The following is a 27,787-nucleotide window of genomic DNA, read 5'->3' as shown; positions in this document are numbered from 1 at the left end:
TCTTTCCAACCTGGCAAAAATATTTTTTCAACATTTTTAGCTTTAAGATACACTGAAGTAAAAACAAATATTATGTTTTATTAGCTCAAAACAGTGTATTTTAGCAGATCGTTGAAAATTAAGTTGAAACACAATTCAAACAATCAAATTTATTTCAAATACATTCTATGACTTTGATAAAGTTTGGAAAACTTTGACTATGTCCATAATTAGGAACACATTGAAAATAGTGTTCCTAATTGTGGACATATGCTATTTTTAGCTTTTACACGAAAAAACATGGTTCTAACATACTTGTTACTTAAATCATGATAAAAAACAATCCAAAGAAAAATTGCAAAAAAATCGGTTGACAAATTCAGTTTTTATCTTCCATTTCTAAACAGGTGTTTTTTAAAAAATTTGCTAACAATTCCATTCAATTTGGACATAACTTGAAACAATCCGTATTTTACGAAAATCCTGTGAGTTAGGAAACTAATTTGTGTGTAAAATGAAAATTCACATGATCCGTTACATTATCATTTTTTTATTATTGTTATTAGTGAAAATAACGTCAAAAACAGTCAAAATCGAACGGTATGTTATTATTAGGTACACAAGCCAAATTAGGAACACCTACCCCATATATATTATTTATGCTTCTATCAACACGATTGGATTAACAAAATTTATGGTAGCTCGTGAGCCGTCCCCACTTTAGAAAAAAGAAAGTGTGAAGAATCCTTACCAAAACAACATACATAAAAGAAAAATAAAATAACTCATAAATTATTAAAACGCAGTAAAAATTCCAGATTCTGAAAAACAAATTTAAAGATCACGTTTCAATAAATAAACTCATCTTTGAACTGCAAATCAAAACTCCATTTCCCAGTTAAAACACTGAAGATGATTTAATAAAATGCCAACCAAAAATCAAAATTTAAATAATTTTACCAAATTTAATTTATAATTTAATATATAAACATGCGCATTTTGCAAAAAGTAAAAACTAAATCTATTTTAACTCTGAGCGCTGAATCTGAAATCTGAATCTGAAATCTGAATCTAAAATCTGAATCTGAAATCTGAATCTGAAATCTGAATCTGAAATCTGAATCTGAAATCTGAATCTGAAATCTGAATCTGAAATCTGAATCTGAAATCTGAATCTGAAATCTGAATCTGAAATCTGAATCTGAAATCTGAATCTGAAATCTGAATCTGAAATCTGAATCTGAAATCTGAATCTGAAATCTGAATCTGAAATCTGAATCTGAAATCTGAATCTGAAATCTGAATCTGAAATCTGAATCTGAAATCTGAATCTGAAATCTGAATCTGAAATCTGAATCTGAAATCTGAATCTGAAATCTGAATCTGAAATCTGAATCTGAAATCTGAATCTGAAATCTGAATCTGAAATCTGAATCTGAAATCTGAATCTGAAATCTGAATCTGAAATCTGAATCTGAAATCTGAATCTGAAATCTGAATCTGAAATCTGAATCTGAAATCTGAATCTGAAATCTGAATCTGAAATCTGAATCTGAAATCTGAATCTGAAATCTGAATCTGAAATCTGAATCTGAAATCTGAATCTGAAATCTGAATCTGAAATCTGAATCTGAAATCTGAATCTGAAATCTGAATCTGAAATCTGAATCTGAAATCTGAATCTGAAATCTGAATCTGAAATCTGAATCTGAAATCTGAATCTGAAATCTGAATCTGAAATCTGAATCTGAAATCTGAATCTGAAATCTGAATCTGAAATCTGAATCTGAAATCTGAATCTGAAATCTGAATCTGAAATCTGAATCTGAAATCTGAATCTGAAATCTGAATCTGAAATCTGAATCTGAAATCTGAATCTGAAATCTGAATCTGAAATCTGAATCTGAAATCTGAATCTGAAATCTGAATCTGAAATCTGAATCTGAAATCTGAATCTGAAATCTGAATCTGAAATCTGAATCTGAAATCTGAATCTGAAATCTGAATCTGAAATCTGAATCTGAAATCTGAATCTGAAATCTGAATCTGAAATCTGAATCTGAAATCTGAATCTGAAATCTGAATCTGAAATCTGAATCTGAAATCTGAATCTGAAATCTGAATCTGAAATCTGAATCTGAAATCTGAATCTGAAATCTGAATCTGAAATCTGAATCTGAAATCTGAATCTGAAATCTGAATCTGAAATCTGAATCTGAAATCTGAATCTGAAATCTGAATCTGAAATCTGAATCTGAAATCTGAATCTGGAATCTGAATCTGGAATCTGAATCTGAATCAGAAATCTGAATCTGAATCTGAAATCTGAATCTGATATCTGAATCTGAAATCTGAATCTGAAATCTGAATCTGAAATCTGAATCTGAAATCTGAAATTTGAAATATGAATCTGAAATCTGAATCTGAAATCTGAATCTGAAATCTGAATCTGAAATCTGAATCTGAAATCTGAATCTGAAATCTGAATCTGAAATCTGAATCTGAAATCTGAATCTGAAATCTGAATCTGAAATCTGAATCTGAAATCTGAATCTGAAATCTGAATCTGAAATCTGAATCTGAAATCTGAATCTGAAATCTGAATCTGAAATCTGAATCTGAAATCTGAATCTGAAATCTGAATCTGAAATCTGAATCTGAAATCTGAATCTGAAATCTGAATATGAAATCTGAATCTGAAATCTGAATCTGAAATCTGAATCTGAAATCTGAATCTGAAATCTGAATCTGAAATCTGAATCTGAAATCTGAATCTGAAATCTGAATCTGAAATCTGAATCTGAAATCTGAATCTGAAATCTGAATCTGAAATCTGAATCTGAAATCTGAAATCTAAATCTGAAATCTGAATCTGAAATCTGAATCTGAAATCTGAATCTGAAATCTGAATCTGAAATCTGAATCTGAAATCTGAATCTGAAATCTGAATCTGAAATCTGAATCTGAAATCTGAATCTGAAATCTGAATCTGAAATCTGAATCTGAAATCTGAATCTGAAATCTGAATCTGAAATCTTAATCTGAAATCTGAATCTGAAATCTGAATCTGAAATCTGAATCTGAAATCTGAATCTGAAATCTGAATCTGAAATCTGAATCTGAAATCTGAATCTGAAATCTGAATCTGAAATCTGAATCTGAAATCTGAATCTGAAATCTGAATCTGAAATCTGAATCTGAAATCTGAATCTGAAATCTGAATCTGAAATCTGAATCTGAAATCTGAATCTGAAATCTGAATCTGAAATCTGAATCTGAAATCTGAATCTGAAATCTGAATCTGAAATCTGAATCTGAAATCTGAATCTGAAATCTGAATCTGAAATCTGAATCTGAAATCTGAATCTGAAATCTGAATCTGAAATCTGAATCTGAAATCTGAATCTGAAATCTGAATCTGAAATCTGAATCTGAAATCTGAATCTGAAATCTGAATCTGAAATCTGAATCTGAAATCTGAATCTGAAATCTGAATCTGAAATCTGAATCTGAAATCTGAATCTGAAATCTGAATCTGAAATCTGAATCTGAAATCTGAATCTGAAATCTGAATCTGAAATCTGAATCTGAAATCTGAATCTGAAATCTGAATCTGAAATCTGAATCTGAAATCTGAATCTGAAATCTGAATCTGAAATCTGAATCTGAAATCTGAATCTGAAATCTGAATCTGAAATCTGAATCTGAAATCTGAATCTGAAATCTGAATCTGAAATCTGAATCTGAAATCTGAATCTGAAATCTGAATCTGAAATCTGAATCTGAAATCTGAATCTGAAATCTGAATCTGAAATCTGAATCTGAAATCTGAATCTGAAATCTGAATCTGAAATCTGAATCTGAAATCTGAATCTGAAATCTGAATCTGAAATCTGAATCTGAAATCTGAATCTGAAATCTGAATCTGAAATCTGAATCTGAAATCTGAATCTGAAATCTGAATCTGAAATCTGAATCTGAAATCTGAATCTGAAATCTGAATCTGAAATCTGAAATCTGAATCTGAAATCTGAATCTGAAATCTGAATCTGAAATCTGAATCTGAAATCTGAATCTGAAATCTGAATCTGATATCAGAAATCTGAAATCTGAATCTTAAATCTCAATCTGAAATCTGAATCTGAAATCTAAATCAGAAATCTGAATCTGAAACCTGAATTCGAGAGCTGAATCTGAAATCTCAATCTGAGTTCTGAAATCTGATTCTTAATGGAATTCTTTTGGAATTTCATTTCCATCTTAAACTTTAAAACAAAAATATTTTTCCCATTGAAATTTTCATCTTTTACTTATGTTTGTTATATATTTCTCAGCATTTTCTTATTGAAAAGGCGGTATGTAGTTGGTTTATGTAGTCGAAGGATTTATTATGCTATCGTTGAACTAGATCAGCTTTTCCCGAAATTAGATGTACAGCAGTTCACCTTAAATTAACATCGTCACAAAATTGTTTATTTCAATATGTTCGTTCTTCCCTTAGCTTAGTTAATTTACTCGTTTGGTCTAACAATTATATTTTTACCACTGAAGAATTTTCATCTACTTTTTTCATTTTCCGTCTCAATTATCTTAGAAATATAATCTTAATAAATTAAATAAATAATTCAATAAATATCTTCTTACTGTTCTTTCAAGTATAAGAATAGAGAATTTTGTATCGTTTGGAAGAGTCTAAGAACTTAATCCGATAGAGATCTATTTCTTCCTTCGTTGCCTTAGCTGATGCAAGCTCATAATTCGGTTTAAGTTAAGCACTCCGCTTCCTGCGCTGAAACTTCGGCCACCTTGGAATGGATCGTATCCACCCCTGTTGTAAACCGGCCCCATTGATCCATTCACGCTGCCGCTGCCGGAGGGTCCATTCATTCCCATATCGTAGCTGGATAGATTTTGGTTCATGGCTTCACCCCCGTAGATTCCATTGAAAGGTTCCTTGTCCGCGCCTGGATTCCATCCGGACCAACCATCGTCGTATCCATCCCGGCGGAAGAATTGCTGTTGATCGTCGTGGCTATTGTAGTTGTAGTAGGAATTGGCTCCTTCAACGTTATTTTCGATACCATCGAGGTAGGATGAAGGCGTCGAAGAGTCGAATGAAGAGAAGTATGACGACGACGTTGAAGCATCGAACGCTGAGAAATAAGACGAAGGAGTCGAAGTATCGAAGGAAGATGAGAAGAAGCTCTGCTGTTGTGGCGCATAGCTAAGTGGGACATATTTTCCACCGAAGTCCTCCATTTGCTGATGTGGATGTTTGATTTCGTTCGAGTAATGCGAGAAGACGTGTGGTTTTTTAGTTGTCGTTGAAGGTTTGGATGCAGCTGTTGGCTTTATGGGATACTTTCCCTTGGCTTTAAGCTGCTGAAGCTGGAACTTCTTATGGAATCCGGAACCTTTGCGAATGGGGATATGAACTACTTCAAGTTTGTTCCCTTCGCTACTTTTTTCACCGGCATGTTGTTGAGAAAACAGAAGTCGCATAGCGATCAACGCCGAAAGGATCAGAGATTTTTTACTCAAAAACAGCGAAAGAGCTGTTCCCAGAGCCAGTTGTTTCAGAATAAAGTGTAACGCTAGCATCTTCATAAACATTATACCCAAACCTATAGGAATGAGCTTCTTAGCATGTTTTTTCCACCCCAAACGCTTCTTCTTCTTTTTCTTATTGTAACCACCGTAACCTTCCTTAACTGCTTCCTGTTCTTCTTCTGTTTGTTCTTCGATGGAAGAGTAATCTTCATCAGCCTGTTTGTCCAATCCGCGGGAAATTTCACCGCTGGCGATTATGCTATTGCTGGATTCACCCTTTTTGCGGTCTGAAATCAAACGGAAACGAGAAGATGTTAGTTAGTTGGTTCACGATCAGAGGCAAATTTACGTCAATAGTTGGGCGGAAATTGATTGCGTCGCCGTTTTGCGTGGCCAATTAAGTGAGTCTAATGTTACGGAACAATCTGCGTGACGAAGAGATTTTGATTTGTTGATTTAAAGCTGCATACTAGCAGTTGAATAATTAAATCGAAGTGTTAACTCACCGAGGAATTTCGGCACCCCAATTTTATTTTCAGCGTAGAAACTTGGTCAAAATTCGAAATGGTTTTGTTTGTTCGTGAAACGTCAATATATTGCTAGTCGTTTGATTTACGTAAATACGTACCAGTTATCAATTGTAAAAAATAAACGTAAATACAAACATTCTTCAAATGTAATCCTATTAAAAAGTGAATGAAAGACAAAATTTGGAAGCTTCCAGGGTCCATCGAGAAATAGAAATATGTTTAGTTCAAAAAATTAATCATGTGGGTAGCACTCCACAACTTTCAAAAGACTAAAAAACTCTCAAATATGAGAATTGAACATGAAAGCAGTGGACTATGAACCCGTTGAGAAAACAATCGTCAACATAAATTGTTTTTTTTACCTCTAGCTTAGCAATTTATGCCAAAAAAACAAAACTGTTTGTTAAAAAGTTAAAAATTGTTTAAATAGCGTAAAAAATGAGATAATTTTTAAATGTTTTTTTTCACGTTTTGTAATTGCTCACTGAATTTTAGATGCATGAAAATTGTTTGAATTCTTTTACAGTACTCAATTATGCTGAAAAAATGTGAAAAAACTCCTCGGGCTCGTATACAAAGTTGTCGAAAAAAAAATTCTGTGTTATGACGAAAAATAATTCTGACTTTCTGTGATTTTACTCAAAAATTCTGTGACGGTTTTCTGTGACGCATTTCCTAGTAATTTAATTCAAAAGTCATGTCAAATTGTGTCTTTTTTACATTTTACTCAAGAAAAATCAATTAACATTATCAATTTTATAAAATTTTTCCAATTCAAAGATAATTATCCAAAATTTATATTGAAAAAAAAAATTAATTGTGATAAAAACATACAAAAATTTAAAATTCTGTGAATATTTTAAAATTCTTTGTTCTGTGACGCAGATTCTGTGATGAAATCTGACTCAAAATTTTGTGAAATCATAGATTTTTCTTGCTCGTATGCAGTGGAGAGTTAATTTTAAATTATTTGGAATTGTGGAATGAGTTTTTACAAAAGCATGTAATGCGGATGTTTTGTCTTATGTATGTTATAACGTTGTACTATTTGAAAATTGATTATTTGATAATCTTGTTAAATGTTTAAGAGAAAATGTAAAATAAAGTCTGTTTCACATAGAATCTGGTCGGATAAAATAGATCATTTCTTCGCAAAGAAATAACGTACAACAAAAGTAAAAATGTCATTTTGTAGGGATTTTATTGCACTTTAAGGAAAGAAATAAAAATGAATTTTAGAACTTTTTTATGATACCACCCATCATTTTCTGCACAGTAATGCTAGTAACCTTTTTCGCCATCTTGTTCCACCACTTTTCCATTTGAGCGGGGTTTTTTCATGGTTCTGCCACATTTCTTCAGTTTGCCCTTAACTATTGCCCAATATTTCTCGATGGGACGAAAATCCGGACAGTTTGATGGATTGATACTTTTTACAACAAAATCGATCTTGTTCTCCTTAAGCCTAGTCCACACTAGGCAACATGAACAGCGATTTTTGTTATGAGACGAACTTTGTTGTCTGTTGTTGTTGTTGGAAACCTGAGACGGTCTCAGTGTCTCCCGAAGAAAATGGGAGACGCTGAGACCGTCTCGAGACGAACCGTCTCCTAGTGTGGACTAGGCTTTATACCACTTAACGACATCCCGGCTGTAGTGGCAGCTTGCCAGATCCGGCCAGAACTTCACCGGACCTTTGAGGGACCGAATGAATGGCAAACCCCTCTTTTGGAGACATTCTTCTTTGTAAACATTTCCATTCATTGTGTCCCCAGTGATGAAAATCTTAGATTCTTCCCACAACTACAGATCCCTGGCCGCCGACCGTGGCCTAGAGGATAGCGTTTCAGTCTTCTAAGCCAGAGGTCATGAGATCGAGTCTCGGTCACGGCATACATAGTACACTTTCTGTTGGCTAGTGGTGTTAGCATTAGTAAGATGCTAGCCATTATATCCTTGAAAGATGTACGCTTTAGTCTTAAGTAGAATTTAGATCTCTTCAAAGAAACATGAAGTTTCACTGAGATCATATATGTGTGTGTTTGTTTTTAAGAATCATCAACTTACGAGCAAATTTATCTGCGAAAACAAACTTGAATCTACCCGCAGCATTCCCTTTACGCTTCGCAAGGTAAAATTTGTTACCGGGTATTTGTCCAAAATCCATTTTTACGTAAGTTTCGCCGTCCATCAAAATGCATCCGTTGTATTTGGTCAACACTTTCTCGTACAACTTCCTTGCCCTGGTTTTGGCAACCAGGTTTTGTTTCAGCGTCCTGTTGGGGTGTTAGCTTGCATGATACGACCGCAAGCCTTCTCGCAAACAAATTTGTCGAGCTGTACTGTGGTTTGTCTTGAACTTTTTCGCCAAATCACGCAAGGAGATTCCAGGATTATTGTGAACTGATCGAATTACCTATGCTCGCAGCTTCCGGTCATATGTTCACTTTTACGCCTGGTTTGTTTTGCTCGATCCACCGTAAGGGTCTCCCGGTAACGTTGCAGCACCGAATTTACAGTCGATTTTGGATATTTCAGGAATTTCGCGATCTTTACCCCTGACCACGTCGGTTTCGCTACGTGAGTGTGCCTTTCGCGTTCCATCGTCGAAAACTTTGACTGACTGCTTCAATCTTGATGAAATTTCCACCCCTAAGTAAACAAACCATCCGGATCAAAACACTGGCAATAGATTGGCGATGTGACAACTAGGGGCGCTACAGTAAATGAAAAGATTCGACCAGATCCTATCTGAAACAGACTTTTTGAGAATTTAAAATATGTACAGCGTCCGGCAATTGAACTGCTACATTAATTCAACAGCTATTATTTCGTTGCACACGAAACAGTATTGAACGACCCCTCGTCGCTTTGTTTACATTAAGTCTGGTGGGGGACGCCGACCTACTGTGGTGACACTTGCCATGGCGAAGATTGTCAAGAAGCAAGAACGGGTAAAAAGAGCGAAGGTGCTGTTGAAAAGGGCCGCGGAAGGAAGGTTGAAGAATATCGTGTTTACCGATGAGAAACTCTTCACTGTACAACAGTTCGTGAATAAGCAGAATGACAGAGTTTGGTTGCCAGGCAGATCACGAAGCCATGCCGATTTGCTGACGGCCACCCTACGACAGAAAACAGCATCGGTTATGGTTTGGGCCGAAATCACCCGTGATGGTCGGGATTCCGCTGTTTTTTGTCCCTGAAGGAGTGAAGATCAACCAAAAAACATATCGGGAACTAGTTCTACAGAATGTTGTCGAACCGTGGGCACGTCGACATTTTGGTTCCAGGGATTGGGTTTTCCAACAGGACTCGGCGCCGGCTCATAAAGCGAAGAAAACCCAACTGGGATTGCGCAACATTTTCCAGGGTTCATTTCGAGGTCTGAGTTCCCGGCGAGTTCGCCAGACCTGAACCCTATGGACTTCGCTGTTAGTTATTGTAGTATGTTGGAGGCCAAAGTCTGCTCTAAGAGACACAAAGGTGTGGAGGTCCTGAAACGACATCTCGTGGCAGCCTGGGATAAAATACCACAAGAACACCTGCGGGCCTCATACAATGCGTTCCTCAACCGTCTGCGGCGAGTGGTTAAACTCAAGGGCGAACAAATCGAACTTTACCAGTGAATTTTGAAAAAGTAATTTGTTTTCAAGAGAAATTGAATGAATTTGAAATAAAAAGTTGTTGTTTTGATCAATTTATATGTTTATTTCAATGTAGCACAAGAAAGAATATTAGAACTGAAAATTGATAAAGATGGATAGAGAAGTGAGGATGGTTCAAAATACATCGGGCTTAGCCAAATTGGACCGTTGACCCTAATGATTAGCACTCATACAGTGCATTCATGCCGTGATAAAGAAATATCAACACGGCTAGCGCATCGATGGAACCATTGCGCGCAATAGGGAAGCTTTCTGGAACTTAACGTACGCCATATTTTGCCCGTCCGGAGTATACGTGTTAAGGTAGTGTCACCTCTATCCCGATACTATTTCTCCTAAATAATGAAATGTTGCGGGGTAAAGTATGGTGTACGTTAATAAGTTTTCCTCGCAAAAAATGCTCTTTCGCTCTTTTCAACATCTGTAAATTTTCTCCTCACTTCTCTATCCATCTGTATCAATCTTCATTTCTGATACTATTTCTTCAAGAATATACATTTCACCGAAATGCCGAAAAATAAATTTTCAAAAATTTATTTACGGTGGTTAACTTATCTTAGAAATAAGAATTCAGATTCAGAATTTAGATTCAAAATTCAGATTTAGAATTCAGATTACGAATTCGGATTAAAGATCAATCTAGAATTTAAAATTAGAACTTGTATTCAAATATTAGATTAAGTATTGTAACTCAAAATTCAAACTGAATCAGAATAAGATTTTAGATTTAGTTTCCTGAATGAGATCAATCATTTAATATTCATATGGCTTTCCTCTCCTTTTGTGGGAATGTTTTGTACTACGAATAATTGAGCTCTAAAAAGGTATCATCCTAGTCCACGTGTCACCGCTAGCCATCAATATTGTAGTTGGTTTTACTTATTCAGTTGTAAAAAAAAACATAAAAAACAGAAAGATTCGAACCGGTGACCAGCAGCGCGAAAGTTCAGGTTGCTACCACGGCACCATTTCAGCTTGTAATCTTGTGTCTGCTTCATTTAATATTGGAACAAATTCTTTTGCTCATTGTGGCGCTCCTAGTGGACGGATTTGGAAACTTTTTTCACCCACGTGTCCGGAAATTCATTACCTTTCACCATGTATTTATGTCATAACACCAAACGATAGCATTTTGTAAACAATCGCCATGGAAGCCGAACGGAGAGATCAAATTGTGCACAGTTTTCTTGAAAATCCATTGTTGTCGGCATCGAAGCTAGCTAAACAGCTTAAAATGCCCAGAAATACCGTATGGCGTGTTATCAAGCAGTACAAGGAAACATTGACGACGGCTCGGAAGCCGCATTCGAAGCGTCGGAGTGGAACTGTCGACCGGAAACTGCGTGGGAAAGTCATCAAGGCCGTCAAGAGGAATCCCAATCTTTCAGACCGCGATTTGGCCAATAAGTTCCAGGCCGCTCACAGTACGGTGCGACGAATTCGTCTCCGGGAAGGAATAAGGTCATTCCGAGCCAGCAAACAGCCAAATCGGACGCTGAAGCAGAACAATGTGGCCAGAATCCGTGCTCGAAAGCTGTACGACCAAGTGCTGACCAAGTTCGACGGATGTATTCTGATGGACGATGAGACCTACGTGAAGGCGGACTTTGGGCAAATCCCAGGTCAAAAATTTTATTTGGCAACGGCTCGGGGGGATGCAAAATTTAAGTTCGTGTTTGCGGATAAATTCGCCCGCAAGTACATGATTTGGCAGGGGATATGCAGTTGTGGACAGAAAACCAAAGTCTTTCTCACTGACAAGACAATGACATCAGAAGTCTACAAAAAAGAGTGCCTACAGAAACGGATTCTGCCGTTTATGCGTCCCCACGACCGTCCAGTAATGTTATGGCGGACCTCGCAAGCTGCCATTACAGCAAAACGGTAATGGAATGCCGTAATACCGAAGGACCTCAACCCCCCAAACTGCCCCCAGTTCCGGCCGATAGAGAAATACTGGGCAATCACTAAGCGGAGGCTTAAGGCAAAGGGAAAACTTGTTAGGAACATGACTCAAATGAAGAACTGGTGGAATCAAATCGCCAAAACGGTGGACGAAAAGGGTGTGCGCCGCCTAATGTGCCGTATTACGGGAAAAGTACGAGAATTTCTTCGAAACAGCAATGAATAATTTTTTTAAGTTTTTTTTTATGAAAGAGTAAAGAAAATGCTACATTTGTATGAAAAACAAATTATGAATTCGTTAATAAATGACTGAACTACACGCAATTGTTTGTGTTCCAATATTAAATGAAGCAGACTTTATTGAGATTGGAATTTTTCGTGTTTGAATTTCTTGAATATTTATATGATTCAGAGGGAAGGAATCTATCATTTGTGTTCTATATTCTGTTATATATGTCCAAATATAACTCACTCTCTGTTAGAAAGGCTCCAATCCTCTGTTAAGTGTATTAAATCGGGTTTTTCTTTACGTTACCTGCTCTGTACAGAATATCCTGACTGACGTGTTTTCCACATATTCCTATTTTTTTCCGAATTCGGTTTACATTATTTTTGTCCAGATTTTGAGTTGAAAATTTGAAAAATACTATACCAAGATTTTGATATTTTCAGTTCGAAAAATGCGGGAGAACTACTTCAATGCTTATTCTAAGTGGCCTCTTAATTTATGTAAAAGGAGTTTTTATTTCGATTTTCTTGTTTTTTTATTATTTACATAGATTTGTAGAAATTGAAGAAGTATGATAAGAGTAAAGTTAGAACTTTCTTTCCTCCGGGGGATCCGGGGCATTTGCCCCTTTCACCCCCCACTCTTAATCCGTCCTTGATTATTGCCAAATATTTGGGCTGAGCCCGTCATTCTGGCTATCTGAAAATGATCCTACATAGAGTTGTCTGGCGAACGGTAGACAATGTGCAACTCGAGACCCCATGCAACAATCATTGTTTCAAGCGAAACCCTAACCTCCCTCTCCGAGATGCCGCAAATAAGCTGGGTGCATCGTCTACAACCGTGCATCGAGCCAAAAAACGACCGGAATATCGACTTGCAAGAAGGTAGTGACTCCAAATCGCGATGATAAACAAATAACGACGACCAAAGCGCGATCCCGGAGGCTGTACACGACGATGCTGACGAAGTTTGACTGCGTGGTAATGGACGACGAAACCTACGTCGAAGCCGACTACAAGCAGCTTCCGGGACAGGTGTTTTATACGGCAAAAGGAAGGGGAAAGGTAGCAGATATTTTCATGCACATCGAACTGTCAAAGATCGCGAAGAAATATCTGGTTTGGCAAGCCATCTGCACCTGTGGCTTGAAAAGCAGCATTTTCATAGCTTCCGGGACTGTCAACCAAGAAATTTACGTGAAAGAGTGTTTGAATAAACGTCTGCTGCCTTTCCTGAAGAAACACGGTTTTTCCGTACTGTTTTGGCCGGATTTGGCATCTTGCCATTACGGTTAAAAGGGCATGGAGTGGTACGCCGCCAACAACGTGCCGATGGTTCCCAAGGATAAGAACCCTCCCAACACGCCAAAGCTCCGCCCAGTTAAGAAATACTGGGCTATTGTCAAGCGGAACCTAAAGGAGACCAAAAATCTGCTAAGGACGAGCAGCAGTTCAAGGCAAACTGGCTTTCTGCGGCGAAGAAGGTGGACAAGGTGGCAGTACAAAATCTGATGGCAGGGGTTAGGCGTAAGGCCCGGCAATTCGGATTTGGAAAAGCAGAAGCCCAACTGAATATTTTTTCTTGGATTTTATACTAATTAAACTTGAAAAAAAAAATTAATTTGTTTTTTTAAATGAACGATTTCACAGATTTACACGCGTTTTCCCTTGACCAAATGTTGATCGTATCACCCTGTAGGATCTATATCTATCGTATTCATCGTATGATACTCCACAAAATATTACTGATAAATTTCCTTTCCATGTGAACGACAATGACAATTGGGTTGAGATTTTTACCTCAACACACATCCGAGATATTAAGAGTGGCCAAAGTTTCCTCATGACTCACGATACCCTACTCTCTCCTACGTACTAACTATATGAAGTATCATATGACAGGATCAAAATGGTTGGATAATTTATGCTTAAAGGAAAATTGGTAAATTCCATCTCTCATTCATATGTTAATCTAAACATCACAAAACGTACGTAATTTCCGTCTAAAGAAACAAACGCAATCAATGACACCTAATTGTTCATTACGTGATGGGAGGCCAAATTGCACAACCATTCCCAAAACCTGGTAGGTCGGGGAAGATACTTTTTGCATATCAAACACTTCTCAGCTCGGTGCGAAAATCAACCGGAGTATGATGGGTTTGAATCGGAAGAAATGGCGCTTACGTAAAGCTGCTGAAAATCAACCAGCCAAGCCCCCGTGAGCAATCAAGATTAGGCCGGTGAGCTCTGTCACCTGTGTGGTGCCTGATGCTCTCTCGTTATGATGAGCATCTAGGTATGGGAAGCGTCTGCTTTTTACTTATCCGGTGAATACTATGCCTTGGCAATAATGGAGGAATGGATTCACTCATCGTTCATTTACTTTCGATAAACGGCCTAATGGGCTAGCGTTTTGCATGCTAAAATGTTCGGAAAAACGCTACTAACTGCTAAAATGCCTTCCGATCCAACGACATATCTTGCGATCCAACAGCATGGCAGCCAGCGCTATCGTAATGAGGATGTTGACTGAATTCATTTTTGTTTAGTTTTGACAGCCTTAAGAAAAATTCAAACAACTGAATCAACAAAATTGAACAGCCCACAAGTACCATCTAAAATGTGATGGTATATTTTGTTTTGCTAAATGGAACGTACCGAGCCGGATTTTCAATGCTGATTTTGTGCATATATTTGAGTGCAGTTTGTTTATACGGTGCTTTGCACCAGGTGCTAAAACCAAACCCCTTTTCGATCATTCAGGTTTGTAAAGATGCATATTAGACATGAATGAATTCATAGAGCTAATTGAGCTGCACCTGCTTTGGTTTATTGCCTTTTATCTCATTCATGAAATGATATTCATTACATCTTTATCGAAGACTTGAAGAGTTATAAAATGTTGAGCGGAAAACGGAAGAGGCATCAAGCTCTTAAATTTACTGACATCCAGTTCGTAAATTGCATGATCAGGAAGTACTGCTATTGTTAGTGTTATGACTCTATCATTGCATCAACTTTTAACGCTGCACATATGTTAATTATAATTGGTGCTAAATATTTGCCGGCTGGTTTCAGAAAGCTTCTTCATTGATTTTCTTACTTTCTGAGAATCTATCATAGCTCTGAACTCCCAATCCTAATGTAATAAACGTTGAAGTATGTGTGGCGCACGAATGGATGTATGGGTTTCTTTTTAAATATGTCTTTATTTGTACCAATTCGTCATTCCATTTATATTACATAATTACATTAATTTGGGGGTTCAGCTCAATAATGAACTGTTCAGAGCCCTATAGTTAACTAGATAATTAAAATATATTTATTAGACTTAAATTTGCTGAGTGCAATCAAGTATTTAATGTAGGAGAACATCCTGTAATGTCAAAAATATTTTAAACTTAAAACTAAAAACTATCCTAAAAAAACTAATTTTAAAGAAAAAGAATCTCTGCGATGGAAGACTGCATCGACTAGCCTCTGAAGTTAGAGATGATTTTGTTGGCCAACTATTCGATCGATTCAATGCCCGCAATCCGATGGAGATTTTCGGTGAACCTTGTTCTGAATCTTCGGGAAGGCTTTCTTCCTCGTCGCGCAGCAGCTAGCCCAAATCGGAACTGCACACATTTCCGCTGGTCGGAACACCTGTTTGTAGATAAGCATCTTATTCCTCAGGCATAGTTTGTATTTCCTGTGGATGAGAGAATAAAAAGATTTAGAGTATTTATTACATTTAGATTGAATATCTTTGAAGTGGTTTTTTAAGGTAAGATTACGATCAAGTGTGAGTCCCAAATACATACTTCGCGTGATCAGACCATTCCGCTATGGGGCATCAGCATGCAAACTGGTGGCCAAAAATATATCTTCGAAAATTGATGTCCTAGAGGGTTAGAGGAACTGGGGGTATAATGCCCAGTGTGGGCAAAACGCCCAACTCCAATATCTAGCTAGATATACACTTTTTTAAAAATTCTGTACGTTATGCTCTTCTAATTAACAGTAGAAACCTTTTGTACAAAAAATAGCATCAAATTTGCGATAAATCCCTACAAAAATCCAAAAATATTTTTCAAGCCATATTCCTTGCAATTTGTGCCTTGACTTTCGTAAGAAATTACGGCATCTATCGTGAAAAAAAATTACCTGACATCTGTTACAATGATGAACATTGGTCTTCATCATCACAAAACGAAAAAAAATAACAGAAAAAAACAATTAAATAATATTTTTCTTGTAATTTTGAACGATTTTTAATAAACATGTCTAGGTAGGGCAAAACGCGTCATACCCGTTTATCTCTAAGCATGTTTCATATTTGTTCAAATGTATATGCAGTTACATCATAACAATTTTAAAGATATTTATATGTTGTATTGGAAAACATAACTTGAATATAAATGAATATATTTAAAATTCCTAAATTTAATATAGATTTAATTAACTATTTACAAGAATTTCAGTATATCTGGCAGCACTGCGCGTAGCAATACACGGAAAAACTTTACACATGAACGCTACGTGAAAATGTACATGGATTTTTGCCACCATGAAAATCACGTGGAACCTACGTGAACTTCAGGTAGCAAACAGAGCTCACACAGCAAGCAGAATTCACGTAATTTTCATATGCGTTGTATGTAAAGATAACGTAAGGGATTCGTTCTGCTACATGCGATTCACATAGATTTCATTGAAATAAGAATGTAGGATTTTTTTTCGTCTCATTTAAACAAAAAATATTTTATTTTTAAGGATTTTTATTATGCCTCGTAATTTACAAAACACTGCTACTTTTTCACTTTCACAACTACACTATTTACACTTTCATTTTCATTTATTTGACACAATAACATCGTCCAAAAATGGCAAATTGATGTGCCTCCATAGCGGTTATCTGAAGTTGCCGCAGACCCGATTCCACATTCTGTTTAAATAGAAGAAATAGAAAAAGTTGTAAATAACAATCAAACAGCTAAATTCTTTATACTTACAAAAAACAGCTTCAAAATGTCTCTATTTGCCTGTAACAACTGTGCTAGAACTTGGAACCACGCCATATTGAGTCGGTATTCTTTTACAGAGATTTAACGTGGATGACCCATTAAGAGCTACGTGAACATCACATAGAATGCACCCATTCCGTCTATACTTGGTGGATCATTGGATTTTCACGTAAATCGAATGTGTCTTCATTTTGACAGAATATAATTATGTGAGTTTCACGTAAGGATCAAGTGTTTTTTTTATTGACCTCTAAGTGATTCACGTAAGTCAAGCAAAAATTCACGTAACGAGCGCCTACGTGAAAATCCAGGTGAATTTAACGTTTCCTTTTCGGATGAGTGTACATTTTTCCATCTGTGAAGTACAATAGAAGTTTTTTTTACCTGGCAAACACTTTCGGAGGCACCTGAATCAATAAACACTTATTTAACGTTAAACGGCGCGATTGGGGACGCACATATGCGCATTATGCCCCTACTGAATCTGAAATCCAATTTTCAACCTACTCTTCAAACTTCATTAAATTTGTGGCCTTTTTTGACTTTCCAGTCATTCTAACTATCAGATTTAGACATAAAATAAACCAAACTTCCAAACACAATCGAAAATTAAAGTTAATCTTTTCAAATGCTCCTCATGCCTAAGCGATCCACAACTACCAACTTACTGAGCTTCACATCTTTCGTTCAAGACTGCTTTGCCAGGAAGACCCAAACTGACGCCATTTACACTGATCTCTCAGCTGCGTTCGACAAGAGGAACATGATATTGCAATCGCAAAGCTCGGACGCTTAGGATTCTGAGGATCTCTACTGGATTGGTTCCGGAGTTATCTAGAGGGACGGAAATTATCCGTTCGAACTGGTGAATCCTTTTCCAGGCAATTCCCTGCCCCCTAAGGAGTACCCCAAGGAAGCCATTTAGGACCGATAATTTTCGTAATCTACTTCAATGATGCACTCTCGCTCTTTAAAGGCACAAAACTTGCTTATGCTGATGACCTGAAACTTTTTCACGCCATGAACAACCAAGACGATATCGACTTTTTACAGCAGCAATTTTCCGTATTTGCTCACTGGTGCGGCATTAACTGCCTGCCGTTGAACCGCAGCAAATGCTCGGATATATCATTTTCCCGTAAGCGGCATACTCTTCGTGCGGAGTACATCCTTGGAAGCGAAATCATCGCCCGAGTAGAACACATCAACGATCTAGGAGTCATCCTCGATCAACGGCTAGAGCTCAAGACTCACACAAACTATGTTGTTGACAAAGCTTCTAGAAACCTTGGATTCCTGTTTCGCATGGCCAAAGACTTCAAAGACGTGTACTGCCTTAAAAGTCTTTATTGCTGCATAGTTCGTTCCATCCTCGAGTACGCTTCACCTGTCTGGTGCCCCTTTTATCAGAACGGAGCTGAACGAATCTAGGCTATCCAGCGGCGCTTCCTGCGGTATGCCCTACGGCACGATCCGCTTCGTCTGCCAAGCTACGAAAATCGTTGCCGCCTCATAGACTTGGACACGCTTCAAGTTCGTAGGAACACTACTCGAGCTCTGGTTGTGGCTGACCTACTGACATCGAGAATAGACTCTTCCACGCAGCTTGAGGCTGTCCCTCTCAGTGTACGACCCCGAGGATTAAGAAACCAGCATTTGCAGCTCTACGTCCCCATTCGTCTGAACAACTATGGGGCCAACAGCGCTTTTGTCGGAATCTTAAAAACTTTTAATCGTTTTTCTGCGCAGTTCGACTTTGACGTTTCGAGAAATGTGTTCCGAAGGAAAATATTAGACGTGTCCAGAACTGTGTCGAGTGGATTTTAATTCTGATAAGTTATTTAGGATTAAGTTATCATTTGGATCGACATGTGATCCGTTGATCTTTTATACACTGTATCAAAAAATTGTCCGTACAGCACGTACCTTGAAATCCAAACAATCAAAAACTGCACTTTTTCAGTCAATAAAAATACTACAATTACATCATTCGCTGCAGAAACTAGTCCTTTTTGTAGATCAGTATTAAAAATGTTTATAAATTAAACCTTGAAAATAATCCAATTCATTTTGTATAGAAAGTCCCCAAAAACGCCGTCAAAAAATTGTCCGTAAACTGAGGCCTTTGTCAAATATAAGTCAAGTAAACAGTTATGTGTCAGTCTGTCGAACGCAGAAACGTGAGTTGAATCTCAGCGAAGACAATTTCCAGTGGTCTGAGCGTTAAATACGGTAAAATGAACTTTATCTAGCATAAATCAGTAGATTTTCGTGTTTCCGGATGTCAACGGGTATTTTTTTATGAAAGGCAAACATTTCCCTGTTAATTAAATCCACAAAAATTAACAAGAAAATGTCTGCTCCTCACAAAAAATACCCGTTGACATCCGGAAACTGATTGCTGACCTGAAGAAGCTTGTCCGAAATTGCAGGTATAGTAAAACGGCCACGATCGTCAGTTCAGTATGTCCTTCAGAACTTTAAGAAGATCAACTCCCTGGAGACCACTCCAAAAAGAGGCCGCAAACTGAAGCTTAAGGATCGTCACCATCGCATCATTGTCAGGGAAATCAGTCAGAATCCTAAAATCAGTGCCCCGAAACTAGCAGACAGCCTGAAGAAATTTAAAAACATACAGGTTAATCCTCAAACGGTACGGAACTACTTCATGAGAAAAAATACCGAGATCGTGTTGCTCTGAAGAAGCCGTTTGTATCTGCTAAAAATAAGAAAAAGCGGCTGGAATACGCTCAAAAGTATGTTCTGGAACCGAAAGAGTTCTGGCAGAACGTCATATTCAGTGACGAAAGCTAATTTAATATTTTTGGGTCTGACGGACATGTAAGAGTATGGCGTAATCCAAATACCAGTGTTCGGCAACGCTAACTTAAAAATTAGCGCCGCTAATTAAATCGCTAACTCATACAAAGTTAGCGATCGCTAATTAAATACGCTAGATGTTCTGAAAAATATATCGCTTTAAGCTTAAAGCGCTAATCGCTAACTGTTGACCAACATTGAGGCCGGAATCAATATCAAATTATTATTTAGTCACGCCCCTTAGATTTTTACAACTCTCCAAGGGGAAATAAATAAAGTTTCAAGTATTTAAATAAAAATTAGAGAAATTGATCGAATTTTCATAAAATTATATGAGCAAAACCAAAACTGACAAAGATAGGAATTTTAATAAATCTCTGTGTTCTACAAACAAAAACAACCGAATTTTCCAGCAATTACAGAAGCAAAAGAACAGAATTTGAAAGATGGGAGCTACCATCAAGTCACCATTCACCGCCCAGACACCATTTACCGCCCAAAATCACCCTTTTGTGTGTATTTCGAAAAAACTGGAATTTTTTCTCCAAAAATAAGACCTGTGTTCTGTGTCGGCATCATTGTTCGACCATTTCACTGAAAAATCATCACTTAATTATGCTAACTATAGCCAGAAATAAAATATTTGGTTTTTCGTTTCCGGTCAAATTATTGAACTCGACGCCTGTTAGCGAACTAAGCATAACTGTGCTCCTAGGGGAAAAAGGGGTTTTGTTTACTAAATAGTACCTATTTGTCCTACAATCGACTTCAAACGATAGTTTGATTTTTGTAGAATAGATTTGCATCGGAAAATTTTCGATTTTTTTCAATAGTTGTTGTTTTTTGAAGCGTTTGGTGATGGGTTTATAAAAAAAAGTGTGAGTAACCAAAAGTTCCATAAAACAGGTTCTTAAAAGCTTACTCAGCTTTGTTAAACGAATGAGTAGCATTCTACTCAGCCTCAAATTTAAGTTCTTATCGATACTTCTAAAGTCCATAATAGAAGCTGAGTAGAAGGCTATTCAGGCTCCACATGAGACCTAAAAAAAAGATTAATGAAAAAAGAAAAAATCCTTTTCTTGCTATGGTTTTTTATACCTTTTAATATTAGTCTGATGTTGCTTTGAATGTGAATGAGTGTCATACTTACTTTAAAAATTTTCATGCTTGGAGATTTGAACCTGAACCAGCGGGGTGGAAACTGAACACGCTACCTCTGTACCATGGCCAATGCTTAGATTGCTGTTATTTTAAACATCAATATGAAATAAACTTAGAATTATCGACTTTTCAAAGCAGGCGATAATTAAAAATGTAAACATTCGTACTTGATCACCAAAGGATGTTTCAACTTTTTCCAAAACAAACTAGGAGGAATTGAAATGGAACGTGAGTATTTTTATGTTTTAAGTTGTTTTTTTTTTTGTGATTAATTTTCTTTCTATATGTTTTCTATTTTAGTTTCAAAAATGGAGAGCGTTTAATTCCTCATCAAGAGTTCTCCCAACCACGATAATGAAACTTTGCGGACCTTGTTCAACTATAAAAAAGGCATACAGAAATTTCGAACCCTGCTTATCCCATTAAAGAATAAATTGCCGCTAGTTGCAAGAGGCTACCGTCGATACAAGCCGGTAATTACGTTGCTCCAGGTGCAAGAAGAAAAATCGAATTGTAAACGAAAAGATGTGTTTTTCGGTTAGTTAAATATGAATTTTCTTTAAAATGCAAAACAATGTGAAAAATATATAAGATTTATGTCATTTTTCCATTTTGATAAAAATAGTTGATTTATTTGTGGGTTAAATTCGTTGTTCTTGTAGAGACGAACCAGCTAAAGGCTGAATAATAAAGACAAAAAAATCGTTGCTCGTTCATTCGAAGTTCTGATATTCTGTTATTCACTCTTGTGAAAAATCTCAACGCTAACGTTTATATTGAAGTTCTATATAAGTTCCTCATGGAACCAAAAAGCTCGTAACAAGTTCTGTTTGGAACCAAAAAGTTCGTAAGAAGTTCTGCATTGAACCAACAAATTCGTAAGAAGTTCGTAACGAAGCACGATGAGCCTTATTGAATTCTGGATTTTTTAAGGTACTTGGAACGCACAAAAATGTTCTATGCTACTTGTTTAGACTTTTTATGTTCGGTCAGAAGTCCAAATAAAGCACCTATTTTCATTTCTCTTGAGTACCTTTTACTCAGCCAAATGTGAACTTCTAATGCACAGGATTAAGTATCTATGTGACTTTTGGTTACTTGGGTAATTACCGGTCACGCACAATTCCTTTGTTTTTAACGCATGTATTGTGTCAAAAGTGTAAATAGTAAGAAGCATTTAGTTTGATTTCGTTAGAAAATGATGTTTTATCGCTGAAAGTAACCGATTACTTGAGGCTGTTTGCCGGGAATCATCATTTTGCCAGTCAACGCACTTTGTTAAAATTTGTACAAAATTTGCGGGAAAGATTTCACAAAATGTATTCTCTCAAGATCCAAAATATGGTTTTGACAGCTCGTTACATGGACAATATTCAAAAGAACAGCTTCCGTGTTGTTAGATAGTTTTTCCTTAAGAAAACATTATCGATACCCAAAATAGTCGAGTGGGCGGTAATAGGGCCAGTTGAACACCTCAACGTTTAGTTAATTATTTTTAAAAGCGTACATTTTTCGCATTCCACTATTTTTTTTATTTAAAGTAGAGCAGTTTTGAGATGTATTGGAAAAGAAAGCGAATAAAAATCTTCCGTCGTTTTTTTATTACACATGTTTGAAGTTGAAAAACCACTTAACTGGGCGGTTGATGGTGACGTGATGGTATATCTTTTTTTTTTAATTAAAATTTTGGTTGAAAATTTACTCGATTTACCGGTTTTGTGCAAAGTAGATAGTATGCCATTTTTATGCAAACAATTTTTTTGTGTGCGATTCATTTAGTTGTTTTTGGCATTACTTTATACTATCCTCATTTAAAATCTTTAACCTGTTTTCCCCTTTTTCAAACTTGTCAAACGTAGACATTTAAACAATTTCTATTTAAACATAAAACGAAGGCTACAATGGTGATTTTATCATACTTTTATATGAACTGATCTGTAAAATCTTTCACAATACAGTTTGTCAAAAGTAAATATCTCAGCAACTTGAAAACAAATGCTGATGAAGAGATGTTAAAAATAGTTTTATATTGTTTAACACCGTTTACTGTCATCTTTTTCTGTAAATGTTGCAAAAAGAAAGTGCTAAAAGCGAGAAAAATGACACTCAATACATCTTTTCTTGGACTCGAGTACGTGTCCACACAGCCAAATACTGAATTGGATCCGAAAAATTTGCGACTGACAGTTAAGCACGGTGGTGGCCATGTAATGGTGTGGTATGCTTTCAGTGCAAATGACACCGGAAACTTGACATTCATTCACGGAGAAAAATAAATAGATTTATCAGTCATATTACACGTCTACAGGAATATAAATATGATTATTTGGTTCTGACCCGAAAATACGATCAAACCAACCATCAGCTTATACGATTAGTCTCCAGGGAGTTAGTCTTCTTAAAGTTCTGAAGGACATACTGAACCGACGATCATGGCCGTTTTACTGTTCTGTGCGTAATTCGAAGACAAGTAAATAAACAAATTTCGGAAAAGCTTTTACCGTCATTTTTCAGGTCAACAATCAGTTTCCGGATGTCAACGGGTATTTTTTTGTGATAAGCAGACATTTTCCTGTTAATTAAATCCACAAATTGTTGAAATCTACTGATTTATGCTAGATAAAGTTCATTTTACCGTATTTATCGCTCAGACCACTGGAAATTGTCTTTGCTGAGATTCAATTCACGTTTCTGCGTTTGACAGACTGACACATAACTGTTTACTTGACTTATATTTGACTAATGCCTCAGTGTACGGACAATTTTTTGACGTCGTTTTTGGGACTTTCTATACAAAATGAATTGGATTATTTTTAAGGTTTAATTTATAAACATTTTTAATACTGATCTACAAAAAGGACTAGTTTCTGCAGCGAATGATGTGTAAAAAAAGTGCACTTTTTGATTGTTTGGATTTCAAGGTACGTGCTCTACGGACAATTTTTTGATACAGTGTATAAAAATGGAGGCGTTTTCTTTGTAACAACATCACGTATGAATGGTCGGTCGAAATGAAGTGAAATTTGGTTTCCGAGGGATTTTTGGGTCAGAGATGGTTTGTATAATAGTTTCATCAATCTCACTTTTTATGGAAGGTGGTCCCAATACAAATTCAACTTTAGTTGTTACGATTTCCATAAGAATCTATTCGCGAGCAAGATGCAGTTAAGGACGTGTAAATGAAATTAAACATTTATTAAGATTTATACTGTAGAAGGTAAAACGAAGTTTACCGTGTCAGCTAGTTTTTTATACAAATAAACAAATAAACCAATAAACAAATGTACTCTAAAACAAGGCTTTCTTCTTAACGTGGGCATTATGCGCCCTCTTCCCCTACCGCGGCATCACACATAAGCGTGCAGCGAGTCAGTCAGTCAGTCAGCGAGATAGCGAACAAGGTGTGTAGTTCCGGATAGGTCTGCACAAAGTGAACATTAGTTGAACATCCGTAAACCGATCCTTTACTCTCCCTAACCATAGTTTTCCATTATTCCTTATTGTTTCGGATCGTCCGAGACTGTGAGAGCGGACTGTATTTTGATGTTGCTGTAGGACGACCGAACTTCTTCACACTTTGGGGCACTGAATTAGTTTGGCCCTTTTGTGGGCAATGACGGCTCCACGGCAATCAATAGTGGTGTAAAAAGGGAGCACTATTGGTACACGCACGAATACGGGGAATCACGGATAAAAGAAACACTACTTTTCTTCAAACTTTGACTTTTTATTGTGGCAGTCAACCAAAGCAATTAGATTTGCGACGATGTGTACTGTGTGACGACTTGTGGGAACTGATGAAATTACATAATTATGCCGTCGTAAAGTGTCAATCATCGTTCAGCAATCGGCAATGATCGGCCGAGAGATGAATTCTCTGAGAGAAAATATAACTGACAGCATAGCGGCTGGGGTGGTTCTGGTTTTATGGCAAGAATTATCATCGATCCAGAACATGCCGCCCCCGTTGAAACCTGATGGATTTCAAGAAAATTCAACTTTATACAAACATAATTCATAATCTAAATTTTTCCTATGCTAACTATCAAATTACATTACAATTGCAACTTGCAAAATTGGAAATTAACTATACGAACAAAACAAAGATTCTCCTTTTTTTTCGGGCCCCTCTTCGATTCATACGCCCATGGGTGGCGGTTGCTTCTCTCCGATTACAATTGGGTTTTCTTCTTCGTGGCTTTGTGTTGGATGTTGGATGGTCGACTAGTTGTTTACTTTTGAAGCACAATATAATTGATGCGGTGCTTCGGTGTTGATTTCGATTGCTTCGTGGTACGATAAACATAATTTTCATCCGTATGTTTTCCTTAAACCTGCACTTGAATCGGGACATAATACAGGTGAGTATCTCTTTAACATCTTCACGTGATTGGAGATTTATTCGTGTTGTCGTTTTCAGTTAAAGATGAGTTTCTCGGTGGCAAAAAATTATGTTGCCTCGTACGAACGATTGGACCGATGGTGCACACATGATGGGCCAACGTTTTTACTAGGACGTGTTGATGTAGATTGCTGGTTGGCGAAATTTATGCTTCTCGGTGTTGTATGTATTCGAATGACATCAAGTGCGTCGTGGTTTTGAACCTTGTGATGATTCGATGACAATGAAGTTTCAGCGAATTATGTTGCGTCGCTTTCGCATGCCAAGGATGAAATAAATAAGGAGCATTAGAATACAAATTGTTACGTTAAACAGCCCATTGAGAGAAATCGTGCAACTGTAGTCATTGGACTAATTAGAACTGTAGACGTAATATCACACAATTAACATGCGTACACATATTGGACAGACCATTTTAACATAAACTGACTGATTTTCTAACAAAATACTTGTTGTGTGGATTGAAATAGAATAAAATCTGGTGTTATGTAGTGTCAGAAGATGTGGGATCGTTCTCGTTGTCCCTGATGGGTAGAACACAGATTTTTGAAATTCCCCGATCGAATGATCCATCTTGGGTACGCACTGTTGCTACGCGTACGTTACCGTCGCTGCCGCGTGTAATCTGAGTGATGCGTCCTAAGGGCCATCGAAGTGGAGGAACGTTGTCTTCTTTTAATAAAACCATCATGCCTTGCCTGAGGTTGTTACGTTGCTTTGTCCATCGCGTTCTGTTTTGAAGATCGGATAAGTACTGTGTTCTCCATTTTCGCCAGAATTGTTGTGACAACTGCTGCGCTCTTTGCCACATGGTCAACCTGTTAGTTGATATTTCAGTTACATCATGATCAGGCGCGGCTGTGAGTGGACGTTGGACTAGAAAATGTCCTGGGGTAAGAACACGAAAGTCCGAAGGGTCGCTGGACATCGGTGTTAACGGCCTAGAATTCAAAACAGCTTCTATTTGCGCAAGTGCGGTGAGCATTTCATCCACGTTGAGTGTGCGTAAACCTACTGACTTTTTAAAATGAGTTTTGAATGCTTTTACTTGGGCTTCCCAGAGCCCTCCAAAATTGGGTGCTCGTGGGGGAATAAAACGGAACTCGATCCCTTCATCTGACGTTTGATTTATGACTGACTCTTGGAACTTCTGACAATGAAACATTCGAACTAATTCCTTGAGCTCTCTATTGGCACCAACAAAAGTGGTTGCGTTGTCGCACATTATGAGCTCAGGCTTCGCTCGTCTACTGATGAACCTTCGAAGAGCAGCTATAAAGGCTTGGGTAGTTAAGTCCATTACCAGCTCCAGGTGAACTGCCTTGGTCACCAAGCAAACAAATATCGACACGTAGCATTTAATTGGTGTAGTTCGACGGTTGGGATAGCTTAGAAAGAATGGACCACAATAGTCCACACCAACTCTCAGAAAGGCAGAAGCTTCTGTCACTCTTTCGGTAGGTAGATCGCCCATAAGTTGTTCTGTGACCTTTGGCCTTGATTTGAAACATTGAACGCAGGAGTGAATAACTTTTCTAGCTAAGCTTGACATGTTTGTGGGCCAAAATCGTTCTCTGACAGATGCGATTAGCAGTTGTTGACCAGCGTGGAACTGACGGAGATGATACTCTCTGACAATCATCTGCGAAAGTGGGTGGTGGTGATCTAGGATCCACGGATGTTTACGCGACTCTGAGACCTTTGCGTTGTGAAGTCTACCCCTAGCTCGAATAGTGCCTTCATGAAGAAAGGGACCAAGTCCGACGATTCTAGAGTTTGAGTTCACTTCACCGTGCTTGTGAAGATCTTGGAACTCAGATGCAAAGCTTTGCATCTGGGATAGACGAACAACCGTTTCTGTAGATTTAAATAATTCTGTTTGATTTAGATATCCAACGTATTTTAAAGATCTGTTTGCTTTCTGTGCATTGTGTCTGAACCTTTTTGTAAATGTAGCGGCCCACCACACTCCCCCACACCAAAAGGCTCAATTGAGCCCCCTGGTAATGGACGCTACTGTTCTCAGCATGTCTGGCAGCAATGAATAATAAAAGTTAACGCGAGCAAATTTTAATCATGCTGAGAACACAAAATTGTTTAATGTCGTGCGAGGAAATGTATTATTTAACTAAATTGACAACAATATGAATCTCAATGGAAAATAATTTCCTTTGAAGAGATTCATTATACTATATTTACTATTACACTAATTATATTTACTAATTTTATCAAGTTATGTTCAATAATTTAATAAGATAAAAATACAAACTACAATTTTTTAAAGAATAATAATATTAGAAATTAACGCTACAAATATGCAAAAGGTAAGCAAAACAAAGACTGGTTGATGATCGACTGTATTAATGGTTCAATTTTTCTTTCAAAAGCTGTATCACTTTGGTTTTGAACATGGAACGATTGGTTATGTTTTTAATATCAGTTGGTAAGGTGTTGTATTTAGTAGGTCCAATAAACGAAATTCTTTTTTGCCCTAATGATGTTGTGGATCGGCTTCGTTGCAAGAAATCTGAC

General features: G+C 37.1%; 1 protein-coding gene across 1 annotated transcript in view; it reads right to left on the bottom strand.

Annotated features, from left to right (window-relative positions):
* Nucleotides 1–4,339: 4,339 nt before the first annotated feature.
* The window catches only part of LOC129740156 (uncharacterized), a 48,240-nt gene continuing 24,792 nt past the window's right edge, over nt 4,340–27,787 (bottom strand). The window contains exon 2 of the mRNA XM_055731768.1: nt 4,340–5,816. Within this exon, the coding sequence (XP_055587743.1) occupies nt 4,696–5,816 (1,121 nt within the window). The 3' untranslated portion in view covers nt 4,340–4,695. The remainder of the gene's footprint in view (nt 5,817–27,787) is intronic.

The sequence above is a fragment of the Uranotaenia lowii genome, chromosome 1, assembly GCF_029784155.1.
Source record: "Uranotaenia lowii strain MFRU-FL chromosome 1, ASM2978415v1, whole genome shotgun sequence".
In the NCBI taxonomy this organism is placed as follows: domain Eukaryota; kingdom Metazoa; phylum Arthropoda; class Insecta; order Diptera; family Culicidae; genus Uranotaenia; species Uranotaenia lowii.
The sequence above is the reverse complement of the archived record's forward strand: the minus strand, read 5'-3'. Positions and strand labels throughout refer to the sequence as shown.